The sequence below is a fragment of the Neovison vison genome, chromosome 12 (genome assembly GCF_020171115.1).
Source record: "Neovison vison isolate M4711 chromosome 12, ASM_NN_V1, whole genome shotgun sequence".
Taxonomy (NCBI): Eukaryota; Metazoa; Chordata; class Mammalia; order Carnivora; family Mustelidae; genus Neogale; species Neogale vison.
Genome location: NC_058102.1, coordinates 75,817,534 through 75,830,780, shown reverse-complemented (window position 1 = coordinate 75,830,780; position 13,247 = coordinate 75,817,534). Strand labels below are relative to the sequence as shown.

The following is a 13,247-nucleotide window of genomic DNA, read 5'->3' as shown; positions in this document are numbered from 1 at the left end:
ATTTTATAAGATAGAGTAAAACTTCATTTTAACTGGAAGCATTAATAAAAATCCTTAACAATATATGATTATAAATTCTTATTTTCTTGCTGTCACATTTATTTAGTAACTTAAACTGTATTCATAATTAGGTAATAATTTTCCTTTGGAATAGCTGGGTTTTTGTTTTAGTTTTTGTTTTGCAAATGGTTTCATGTCAAGTACTTTAATAAGGCTTCATTTGAAGTTTTTTCATATGGCTGTTTAATAAAAATATTTTTATAATACTATTTTTAATATATGTGCAGTTATATTTAGGCAGCAATAAATAAATAGCTCACTGAGATGAACCATTTTCTTAAGAGCAAAAGTTCCAAGTGTCAACATACTTAATTATTATGGCTGGTGATACTAGAAGTCATAGAATTTTGATTTCGCCATAAACAAAAAGGCCAAAAATTCAGTAGCGTGTTTGTTGAACGTGCTTGTTTCAAGAGTGTCAGTTGCTTGCTCTGTTATCTACCTCTCTCACTACCTGTGGATCTTTGGATCTAGATATCATCTGTGTAGCTATCCATCTGCATCTACCACCGTACCAAAGGCTTGATATATATAAGAATCTGATTCAAGAGAAGAGAAAGCGCCTTTTTAGATCTTTAAAGATGTGTTGTATTTTAAAGAGAGGCAGAAGCCTATTTCTATAGCAAAACAGTACACTTGACCCTTGTACAAAATGGGTTTAAACTGCACAACTCCTATTACACATGGATTTTTTTTTTTTTTTGGATACAACTGTATATACATTTCTTCCAACATTTTCTTTTTCTAGCTTATGTTACTGCGAGAACATTGTGTATAATACCTATAACAAACAAAATGTGTGTTAGTTAACTGTTTATATTATCAGAAGGCTTCCAGTCACAGTAGACTATTAGTTCATTTTTGAGGGAGTCAAAAGTTATGTGCAGATTTTTGACTGGTAGGCCCATGCCCCTGACCCCTGTATTATTCAAGAATGGGTCAGTTATGTATGTAATTTTGTCCCCATGAGCTTTTCTTAACCATTTTTGTGTACTGTCTTTTCTCTCTGTTCCCTGTCTAGTCCTCCCCTTATCTCCTTTGTTTTTCTTCGGTTTTAGACATCTCAATGACCCTTTTTGAGTTTGCACAGTTTATCTTCAATCTTTCTTTTCGTGGCTTTTGCCCGTAAATAGTTTTCAGTGAGTCAAGTCTGAGAGCATTTGACCACAATATATTCTCTTGAGCTCTGTCAATTTAGTAGCAGGAGTCTGTTTAACTGGGTGAGGATACTACCAGGGAAGGGGATGGCACTAATGACACCAGTCTTGTGATGAATACTTGATCCTTTTATGTTTCTATTTGGTCTCTTAAGAGAAGTAGACTCCTCTTACCTGAGAGGAGGGAAATGGACTCCGAGGCTTTTCAATGTGAGAGTATTTTCTTGTGTGGGTTAGGTGCAGCATGTTCAGTATGGTGCTTATGTAATATTCTCGTGTTCATGACTGTTACAGGCATCCCAGTGTTTGGAAAACTTCATTACTAAGGCCTTAGTTAGGACTGGGTTTGGGTATTATTCTGACCAAGATCATTTTATATCTCATGAACTGCTGCATGTATTTACATTAGGCAAGAGCATTTCTGGGACCTGATTCATGTATGGAAATTGAATGGTCTGATGGAAACAATGCTGGAGTTTGAATCAGAAAAACCAGCTTTAATGCTACATGGATCTTACCTCTTATTGTGTATTCTTTAGGTCTGTAGAGCCAATGGTTTAGATAAAGAAAGAACCATAAACTTAGTGTCTCACTGTAAGTTCATGATGTTTATCTTAATGAAGGCCCTTGGGCCTCTCCAAGAATCCTACTTTTTTGCTTGATCCACCAAGTTTCCCTCTCTCCCAGAGAGTTCAGCACTTCCGCCCACTTTCTTCTTTACTGAGGTTCATCCTTCTTATTTCATACGAAAATCAAAGCAATTGGAGAACTTTCTCATCACAACATTTGCAGTGCATTCTACCTTCCTGAAGGTTCCCGCAAAAGGGCTATCTGTGGTCCCAAGACCACAACTCCTTCATAGATGCCCTGGGTCCCATCCATTTTCATCTACTTAAGCACATTGCTCTAGTCTTTCTCTTATGCATAGTAAATTGTTTCCTATTTGTTGGATCCGTCCTTTTTTTTTTTTTCCTTAAAATTTTTATTTTTATTATTTATTTGGGGGCGGGGCACACAAGCATGAGGGAGAAGCGGACTCCCCACTAAGCAGGGAGGACCCTGAGAGCGTGACCTGAAGGGAAGGCAGACGGTTAACTGACTGAGCCACCCAGGTGCCCCTCTGTTGGATCTTCCATTTAGCATACAACCTTGCTGTTATTTCTTCCTTCCCACGGAGAAAAATTGAAAAGTAACAAAAACCACAAACCTTTCTGTGGATTAATCTATCCCTGAAGCTAACCCCAATTTCTGTTTACGGCTAAACACCTCAAATATAATTCTCTACACATGTGTCTGTTTCTCTTCTCTGTCTTAAATCCATCCCAGCCAGGTTTTTGTCCCCAACACTACAAGAAGCTAATATTTTGGGGGAATACTGATGACCTTCATGTTCTTAGCCATAGATATTTTTCACTCTTTCAGTATGTCCTCACAATTTTTATAGAGCTTGTTTACAGAGCAGCTTTAGAATTTATTGAATCTGCAAAAGATTATTTTTCTTAAACTTACTGCAAAATCTCATTGCTTTATATTGTAGTGAACTTATCTTTAAAGTTCTAAAACCACAAATCTCTTTTTACTAAGTCATATACCATCTGCAGAAAGATTGACATTTGTTCTACACAAAGAAGAAAGAGAAGAATGCCTACTAAAGCAATATATCATAATCAAATTATGAAAATAAGTGGAACCTTTTCTTTTGTTTTTCACAGTTTTACAATTTGTCATAAAACAGAAGTCGTCAAAAACACTCTAAATCCTGTATGGCAAGCATTCAAGATCTCAGTCAGAGCATTATGTAATGGTGATTATGACAGGTAAAATAAATGACAGCTTTTCTGAGACTTTGGAATATTTCCTACAGACTTTGTATCTAATAATCTAAGCCAAATTTTAAAAAATTAAGGTGTCTTCTTTACGTATGTAAATGTGTATTTAACAAGCATAGATGATTTGTTCAGAATTTTCTGAATAACTTTTTTTTTAATCTATGATGATTTGGGGAAGAGGGATAATTTGACTCAAGTTTGGTTAAACTGACTGATTTGCCAAGACCAGTAATGTACAAAATGCTAAAAATATATTAAATATTAGTTTGTTTTAACATACTATTCAAAAATTACCCTAAAATTTTCATTGCCTCAATGCTTTCATTTGTAAGCATACATTTCATCTAAGAAAATCTGTAACTGATTTTTTAATTCTCAATGATGTTTTTTAATTGTACTAAGTAACTTCATGTGAATGTTTCCCCCATGAACAGAACAATCAAAGTAGAAGTGTTTGACTATCTCTCTAGAGAGGGATAATTAAAAATGGAAGCTACAAGGCTGTGACTAGGTATATTATCAACTTTGATGCACTCTTGAAAATGTTACTTGGTATCACTGTTCTCATGGTCATTGAATCACAGAAGTTCTATCTATTAGATGTAGAACAGGGGATGCTGGTGTTTTACGAATAGGTGGGTGGGGTGGCCCTGAAGATACTGTATCTGCAATATACCTAAAGATTCCTTAATATCAAAGTTTCTTTTCTTCTTTTTCATTTGAGAGTTGATTATAAGGTTATAATATAAAAGCCCTTACCCCAAAAGAAAAGCAAATAAATGGAAAGTAAAAATCCAGTCTCTTTATTATCTTGTTACTGGAATATTAGAAAAATGCAAATTTATTCTATTAACTAATATCATAGAAAGCATTGTTAGCAGCATGCCATTAAATTTACTTTAAAACTCGACTGTCATTTTATTCATTTAAAAAGATCATCACTTTATTTAACTTCACTCATTCTTTAGAAAGTGGTTCTTGTAATGTGGTTCATGATTAGCATCCCCTGGTTAACTTTGTAGAAATTCAGATTCTAAGGCTCCAACTGAAACCCAGTGAACCAGGAACTCTGGGCATGAAGTCTAACCACTCAAGTTTTGAGAAACCCTCATGTGATTGTGATCCATGCTGAGATTGAGAAATCTTGCTCTAACACAGTGGTTTTCTAGAGAAGTAGCGGCATACCTTCCTGTTGAGGAGCCATGTCAGATTATACATGCTTCCCCCATATACTTTCCCTACTCCCTTTAAAGAAGCAATAAGATTTGAAAAACCTATTTTAAGATACAAATCAAAAAAGAGTAATAAAATCAGCAAAATCCATTTCAAAGTATTTGTAAAAACCTGTAAACATACATTTCATCTAAGAAAATCTATAACTGATTTTTTAATTCTCAATGATATTTTTTAATTGTACTAAGTAACTTTATGTGAATGTTTCCCCCATGAACAGAACAATCAAAGTAGAAGTGTATGACTGGGATCGAGATGGGAGGTAAGACAATGTCTTTTATTCTGGCTCTTGAAACTTAATATGCTTTAAGTAGTATATTGAAATGAACACATTTTTTAAATATTAATCTGCAGATTTCAGATTTTTGTCTTATTTTTCTAAATGTTAGTGAGGTGCTTACATGAAATTTTAAGAATTTGTGTAATTTTCCAACTTGGAGAATAAGATAGAGGTCTTCCTCGTTGCCAGTATTGTAGTAAACATTTTCAACTAGGACTTGGTTTTTTATTGTACACCTTACAGATGTCTTGTGTTATACTTTCATGGTACTGATTCTCAAATGCGTGGGTCTCATAAATCTCTCTGAAGGTTCCTATAACCTTTCTATCCATGTCATTTGTAGGAACCCAAATGGGTACCTGAGTACCCTTCCCCCCTAAAAAAAGACACATACCTCACAAACAAAAAACAAACTAAACTAGAATTATGTCTGGTGATTCCCAATGCAAATAGATGTTCAGAACTCCAAAATCATGGTTTCCCTCCGCATGTTACACATGTTAAATCCTGAAATAGAGGGGACTCACTTTTTCTCTTTCTTCTTTAGTTTTCCACTGTTTCCACTGTTTTGAGGTGTTGTTAAGTGATGTTAAGCCACGGAACCCAGAAATGCTCACATCTCACCTTGCCCTATAGAGCTGCCTCTGCAGGTCTTCCTGAAGGGATAGAAATGTACAGATGTCAGGGGAGAATGGCAAGTGCAAAAGCAAAGGACACACTTAATTTTGCTTGGCTAATGCCCTACTCTCCAACCCAAAGTTCTCTGAAAAATAGAACTGAAGTGTGCGGTTGAAGCCCAAGATCTAAGCAACGCCTGTCTCACCACATTTTATAGAAGTCAACAGCCTAGCCCAAAGGGTTGAGGGTGTCTGGATACCTGAGCATTCCTGGTAATGGAGGAACAAGTTCAGCTGAAAAGTCTGGGCTGTCCTAAGGAGACATCCCTTCTGCTACATAGATTAGGAAAATAGCTGACTGGAGAGCCACACCCTGCATGTAGGTGACATTGGACCTGCATTCATTTGCACACATGGTCTAATTTGTGCCCTGGAGTTTGGCCCAGCTAGTATTTTCTCCTTTTCATGGAATGAAAAGGGAGGATAGAGAAAGAGGTGAAGACACTATCCCATACTTCAGTTCTCACCAGATAACTGGTTTCTGTCTTCATGTGATGTCCCAAGCATGACTCTGGTAAACTTCCCAATACCAGTTGAAGTTACTCTTAAAGACAATCCACGTTATACCACAGATCTTTATATTTCTGTCAGCTTATGTATTTAATTGATAATTTATATAGGTTTTCTTTACAAGAATTCTACATGGATTCTTGAGAATCTAAGTAGAAAAAATTATGTTTTCTCCTAGGAGAAAGCATTTCCATAGTACTTAACGCTCCATTAAACTTTATTCATTGAGAAAATGAGTTTTGCATCTCCAAATAAATAGAAAAAGAAATAATGCCCTTCTGAGTAAAGTAGGACTTTATGCCTTGTCTCATGTACCCTGTTTTAAATTTTAATTGAGAGTGGACAAAAGTGGCAGCTTTTTCCTAGTATTTTTGGGAAATTGGGGAAATGCTTTCGATCTGAACACTATGAAATGAAGTGTTCAAATTCAGATTTGATTTGCATCCATGACTTTTAATCCTAAATTTGCAGACATTGTAGATATTTTATTGTCCTGGTTTGAAAAGTAAGATTTTATGACTCTTCTTCTGTCTCCAGTTTACTTCTGAGCCACAAAAAGTTTGAATTGTTTTGGAGATCAGAATTATGTTGGAATTTAATTACTATTTTTTCTTTTTTGATATTAGAGTTTTGAGCATTCCTAACCAGGATGATTTATTGAATGTTTTTAATGTGCCAGTTATTCTTTAAGCATTTTTCATGTTATTCCTTTTGTAATTTTCACAATAAGAAATAGGAACTATATTAATACCATTTTACAGATAGAGAAATCAAGCCAAAGAAGGTGCCTAATGTCACACAACTAACAAATGGTGCAGCCAGAACTTGAACCCTGACAGTAGGCTTCACCAATTCACTCATGACCAATATGCTATATTTCCTTAACAATAGAATTGTAAATTGTGGCAATTAAGTAAAAGCCTTCAACCTGGGCAATGGTCTTAACTCTATGATGCTTTGGTAGTTGTTGATAATATGGTCACTAGGAAGAATGAAGAGAGTACTTAAGAAACCTTTTTTGTTTTTTTGGTTTTTTTTTGTTTGTTTGTTTAGTTTTTTTTTGTTTGTTTTGTTTTTAAAGATTTTATTTATTTATTTTACAGACAGAAATCACAAGTAGGCAGAGAGGCAGGCAGAGAGGAGGGAAGCAGGCTCCCTGCTGAGCAGAGAGCCCGATGCGGGGCTTGAGCTCAATCCCAGGACCTTGGGATCATGACCTGAGCCGAAGGCAGAGGCTTAACCCACTGAGCCACCCAGGCACCCCAAGAAACCTTTTAACATAAGTATGTCACTACCTAACATATTCTGTTACCCAAAGAAGTGGAGGAAGCATTACTAGGTAGCAAGACTATGTAATGGGAAGGTACGTAGAGAGAAATGAGTATTAACAGATTTTGAAAGAAAATCCTGGTAGCTATTGAAAGGGCCAGTGCATTGTAGAAGAGAGCTGTCTTGGATTATGAGAATAAGATCATGACCTGAGTCGAAGGTAGATGCTTAATGACTGAGCCACCCAGGCTCCCCATAGGTCCATATTTTGATGTAAGAAATTTCAGCATATAATTCTGTATAATCTGTGTGTGCTTATTAGCCTTTTCAGTGTAAGCAAAATTACAGTTGAGAACAACATATAAAAAGAATGATCCCAGGGTCCTGGGATCGAGTCCCGCATCGGGCTCTCTGCTGAGTGGAGAGCCTGCTTTCCTCTCTCTCTCTCTCTGCCTGCCTCTCTGCCTACTTGTGATCTCTCTCTGTCAAATGAATAAATAAAAAAATCGTTAAAAAAAAAAGAAAAATTAAAATCATGATTAAATAATTTTTGATAACCCTTTCACTAAATAATATAATTTATGAAATTTGAAAGGCACATTGGTCTCTGATAACAGTGATGTGTAAATGCCATAAAATCCAGATACTAGTTTCGTAATGCAATACTACTAGTCACTGGATTGTTACATAAGTTGCTATTCCAGTTTGGGGTTACATGTGCTTAAAATAACATATGGTTATACTTTTTACATGCATTTTTGTTTATCTGACACGATTTCCCAGTGTAAATGTTCTTTCCTTAAATCAGATGAACATGATTTGACACTCATTATTTTCATGATACAATGTAATTATCAGCAGAAGCTGTTTTCTATTCTTTGTCATCCTGTCCTCTTTAGTACTTGACATAAATCTTGTACATATATCCGTTTTTAAATTCTCTGTCTAGATTGAGAACTTTCGTTTCCTCTATTTAGAAAAGATTATTTACTCAGTGGGTTCCCCCTGCCTTTTTTTTGACAGCTATAACAGCGTTGTCCAGTATAAATACAGTGCAAATTCTATATGTAATTTAAAATTTTCTGGTAGCAGCATTAAAAACTAAAACCAGTAAAACTGATGTAATAATATATTTTATTTAACTCTGTATGTGCAGAATGTTATTTTACTATGGAATCAATACAAAGTTATCTTTTTTTAAGATTTAATTATTTGAGAAAGAGACAGAGATAGCGACAGAGATAAGGAGAGGCAGAAAGAGCAGGCAAGAGAGGGAGAAGCAGGCTACCCACCGAGCAGGGATCCCAACTTGGGACTTGATCCCAGAACCCTGGGATCATGACCGGAGCCAAAGGCAGACGCTTCACTGACTGAGTCACACAGGTGCCCCATTATGAAATTATTAGTGAGACACTTTACATTGTTTTATACTAGGTCTTTGAATCCTGGTATGTACTCTTGCTTGCGGCATACTGCATTCAAGCTGGCCCTGTTGCAGCATCTGGGTTGGCAGTTATGATAGTTGATAGCATCATGTAGTCCCATTAAATCCATACAGTATATATCATAAGTGACTCTATATCAGGTATTTGTTTTAAAACTTTTAACTCCATTTTGTCTGTATTTTCACAGAAGTTTAGAGGTGTCCCCTTATAAAGTTGGAAAAAAACTGGTCAGATATCTGTATTATTTTATGTATAAATTTGACTATAGGAAACCCAACAGATAATCTGATCTTTCAGCCTAGGGAGATTATTTCAGTCAAAAATTTAAGTGAACAATGCTTGACAGGGTTATTTGCTTACCATCCCATTTTGTTTTATTAGCTAGGGTACTTCCGACAGTGGAGGTGATAATTATATTCACAGATTAGGAACTTCAGGAAGTGATGTTATCTTGGGTCAGAATTCTAAGGGTATGTTGAACTGAGTTCATCAACTTGAAATTAATTCTGGAACAAACATGTTGTGCATCTGTGAAGCATACAGAAGTGTGGTAATGCTGTTGCTCAGGTAACCAGTTGACATTAAAATGAGTATCCAGAGCTGGTCATGGTCCCAGGGTCCTGGGATCGAGCCCCGCATCGGGCTTTCCACTCAGCGGGGTGCCTGCTTCCTCCTTTCTCTCTCTCTGCCTGCCTCTCTGCCTACTTGTGATCTCTATCTGTCAAATAAATAATAAATAAAATCTTAAAAAGAAAAAAAAAAATGGGTATCCTGAGCTAGTTTGGAACCGAAGAGTTATTTGTCCTTTTTTATTTAAACACACTGGCAGTGGTCAGAGAGTGCGGAGACATTGCTTGACCTTGGCATGAATAATCAGTGTAAATGTACCAATTTTACTAAAATCATTTCCATAATTCCCACCATTTCTTCAAGGGATATGAAGAAAGACTATTTAAACCTCATTTTAACAATTGCAAAGCTGAAGTGCTGAGAAACTGACTTGTCTGGGTTACAAAGCAATCAGTGGTGGTATCTTTGAAAAGCTTCAATTGCTTGAAGTAGCTTCAGCTGACTTTGTAGCTTAATTTAAAATTCAGGGAGCATTAACAGAACAGCTCTGCATTAAAACCATGTGGCTCTAATGTGGGACTGATTGTAAATGGGCCCCCGAGTAGATCTCCGTCTCCCGGAACATGATTTGATGGAAAGGCTGAACTAGTGAACTGCCAGTCATAAAATTTGGCTCTTGAAGTCTGCTGAGAAAGGAGAGAAGTTTTCTTATTAGCACTCTGCTCTGTATCGAATGTAGTCTTTTTAAATAGTGAGTGACACTTCTGACAAGAAAGCACAAACTCCATTGATCTGTGAAATGCCAGATAAATGCTATCATTTTCTTGTATGTTACCTTTGAAGATATTTGATAAACACGCTTGATGTTTTATTTCTGCAATTACTGCATCATCACGGTGGGAAAGAACAGTGATTCTTGGTCCAGAGCTTCACTCAAAAACTTATTTATAAGTTGTCTAAGACATTTATGATTCATTTAGGAGAGACATGTGCAAAACCTTTTTTTATTTGTCTCATTTATTTTAAATTCCCTCACTTACTCTAATTGGTCTTTCCTTAACAATTATCCTCTGTTTGCAGTTAACCCTGAATGTTCTCAATGTGTATTCAGTAGACAGTGTTCAGCCTCTTTTATTGTTCCACCACTTACCACTTCTTTGAGACTTTTAAAAAATGTTGATAAAGGGAATTTCCTAATTGACATGTTATTTACTGACATACTACTTCCCTCCCACACACCTCCTACAAATCTAGGTAATGATTTTTCTCATATGCAGTTTTTGAGGGTTTTGTCCCCTTTTCTCTTCAGTCTACAATTCTTAACCCTCATTAAAGACTGATTTAATTATTTATGTATTGATACCTAAAGTGCTAATCAAATTTTTATATTTGTATGTTTCTATGTTCTAGTAGAAACTTGATTAGTTATGGAAGAAATTGTTATTGAAATCGTTTATATATAATTGTTATAAGAAATTGTTCCTCATGTGCTAAACAGGTTGTCAGGCTCGTGACAGTACACATCTCTAATTGTTATACAGTGATATTTTAATTATCTTTAATGCATTTTATATATCCTTCCACTTTTGTGTTAATTTTTGTCTGTTGATTCTCTGTCCAGGCCCAATTTAAATGCTATCAGTTGTCTGAAAGCTTTCCCTGTACATGTGAATTCATTTACTCCCTCTCTCTCTTGGGTCCTGTGTTTACCATTTAGGAATGTTTATTAGCGTATCTGTATGTTAAGACTAGGTTGAAATTTTGTTTCTGGCTTATCTTTCGTATTAAAGCTAAACTCTCGGAGGCCAAGGACTTTGTTGTGTCTTATTATTTCTCACGCTGTACACTATAGTATTACATTATTAATGTCCTTTACTGTATTAACTTCTTGCTGTGTTATTTCAATATTACAGAAGGAGAATTTGAAATAACTCTGTTGTCTTTCTGATGAACACACTGTTCTCCGTCAGTGCTTGTTACTTATCTTCTCCTTTCTACCCTACTTGAAATTATAACATGGTCTTGAATAATATTAGTGATTATATTTCTCTAGTGAAACTTCAGGCAATGAGTAATTAATTCAGCTGTCATTTTCTCTCTCTCTCTCTCTCTCTTTTTTTTTTTTTACCATTTGCTGATATCTAGGATTTTATATTCACATATCTATGATCTTCTTATTGTACAGATTAGTTTTTCTACATTATTCCATGTTCAAATATGGGTGATTTTCACTGAGTAAACAACAGAATTGCCAAATTCAAATCACAAACACACTTTACACTGAATTTTGATTTATGATCAGATTATTTAGAATATAAACAGTCAAATTCGGAATGTAAATTAATTTCTAGTTTTTTTACTATTAGAGTCCTTAGGGCTCTTAGTGTTAATTCTTTATTTTACAAAGAAGAGACTGAGCCTATTTAATTATGTCCAATTTGAATTAATCATCAGTTTCATCACTAAATCTGCCTTTCCTCTCATAGGTTTTATTCTATCATGAGATTCCCAGGGATGATACTCAAAATGTTTATCAACCATCAGAATAGATGAGAACTATATAATGAAAGTAGAGTCCTAGAAATCCCTTTTCTTTGCCAGGGTCAGCCTTTTCATTGTTGGACGCAGCGTGGCTTGGAGAGCCTTGGGGAAAGTCCTTGGGAACTGGGGTAGTAGGAAGGCACACCAGAGACTGAACAGTGAAGAGTAGACAATGGGTTTAGAGCAGACTCACTCTGAACAGTGGGTGAGTAGACAGATGTTTTTGTGTCTCTACAATGACTTCGACTCTACTGGATTTACACCCCTGAGTATTATCTCCAGGAGTTATAATCCCAGGTTTGCAGACTTGAAAGATCAAAATTGTATTGACCCTTCCCTTGCTCTCAGCTACCACATCCTGTCAGTTGCCAACTTCAGCATCTCTAAGGAATAAATAATGAAATCATGCCACTACTGTCACTGGTATGAATTCTTGACATTCCCAAAGTTAATTCTATATTTACAGTGTCCACATGGTTAAAAGAGGAAATAAATATGGATATTTATGAAAAGGGTATAAATGTTTTTACTAGGCTAAAAGTGGTAATATGTGTGTTTGCTAGCCCTGCAGAAGCAGTTGAGACACAGGAGGAATTTTAACAGACTTTGCTGAGTCCCTCCCTGTTTTTCATACCCAGATAATATAATATAATAATCTGTAGTGACCGCTCCCTTCCTGGAGCACGTCCTCTACCTAAAGTCTCTCGGGCAGTTAGGTGGAAGGTTAAAAGTTCCTCCTGAGCCTTCTATTTCTTAAAAATAATCAGCCTACAATAATCCACATGCTAAAGAGATGTACTTTCGGGTGGCATGAGGTGTTCCCCTGAGGCATAGAAAAAGAACTCAAATTACCTGAAAATGTTACTTTTTATTTGGTCTATAGACATGATTTAGTATTCAAATCTAAATTTTAAAATCTAAATACCATTGACCAAAACATTTCCACCTAAATGGAAAGCGTATACAAAGAAAAGAAAATAGGAGACCATGAAATAATCTCTGAATTTGGAAGTCTTTCTAAATGTAGTAGGAGATGGAGCAAAAAGCGTCTTTTGTTAAAATGAGCTTTTTTTTTTTTTTTAAAGATTTTATTTATTTGATAGACAGAGATCACAAGTAGGCAGAGAGAGAGAGGGGGAAGCAGGCTCCCCGCTGAACAGAGAGCCTGTCGTGGGGCTCGATCTCAGGCCCCCAGGACCATGACCTGTGTGGAAGGCAGAGACTTTAACCCACTGAACCACCCAGGTGCCCCTAAAATGAGCTTTTTAAGTGAATACTAATGTCACATAGAAAAGTGCAGAAGTCATAAATACACAGCTCCCTGAAATTTCATAGATGGAATTTACCATGTATATATTCAGCACCCACATCAAAATATGACTTTACCAAGCACTGCAGAAGCCGCCTCCTCCCTCTTCCATTCATTTTTTGCACCTCCTGCCCAGGAACCACTTTTCCAGACTTTCATTAGCATGGTTTAGTGTTGCCTGTTTTTGAATTTTATATAAATGGAATTGCATAGTAGGTTCTCTTTTTTTGTCTGCCTTTCCTTAACATTAAATTTGTGAAATTTGTTCATGTTACATGTGATTTGTTCATTCTACTACTGAGAGACTTTTTTTTCAGTTATTAATATGATTAGTGCTTCATGAACATATTTGTGTATACCTTTTGGT

At 35.9% G+C, this 13,247-nt stretch overlaps 1 protein-coding gene across 1 annotated transcript in view; it reads left to right on the top strand.

Moving 5' to 3' along the window:
- CPNE8 (copine 8) overlaps positions 1-13,247 on the top strand; it is a 219,592-nt gene that overhangs the window by 121,078 nt on the left and 85,267 nt on the right. The window contains exons 9-10 of the mRNA XM_044227148.1: positions 2,930-3,034; positions 4,500-4,541. Of these exons, the coding sequence (XP_044083083.1) occupies positions 2,930-3,034; positions 4,500-4,541 (147 nt within the window). The remainder of the gene's footprint in view (positions 1-2,929; positions 3,035-4,499; positions 4,542-13,247) is intronic.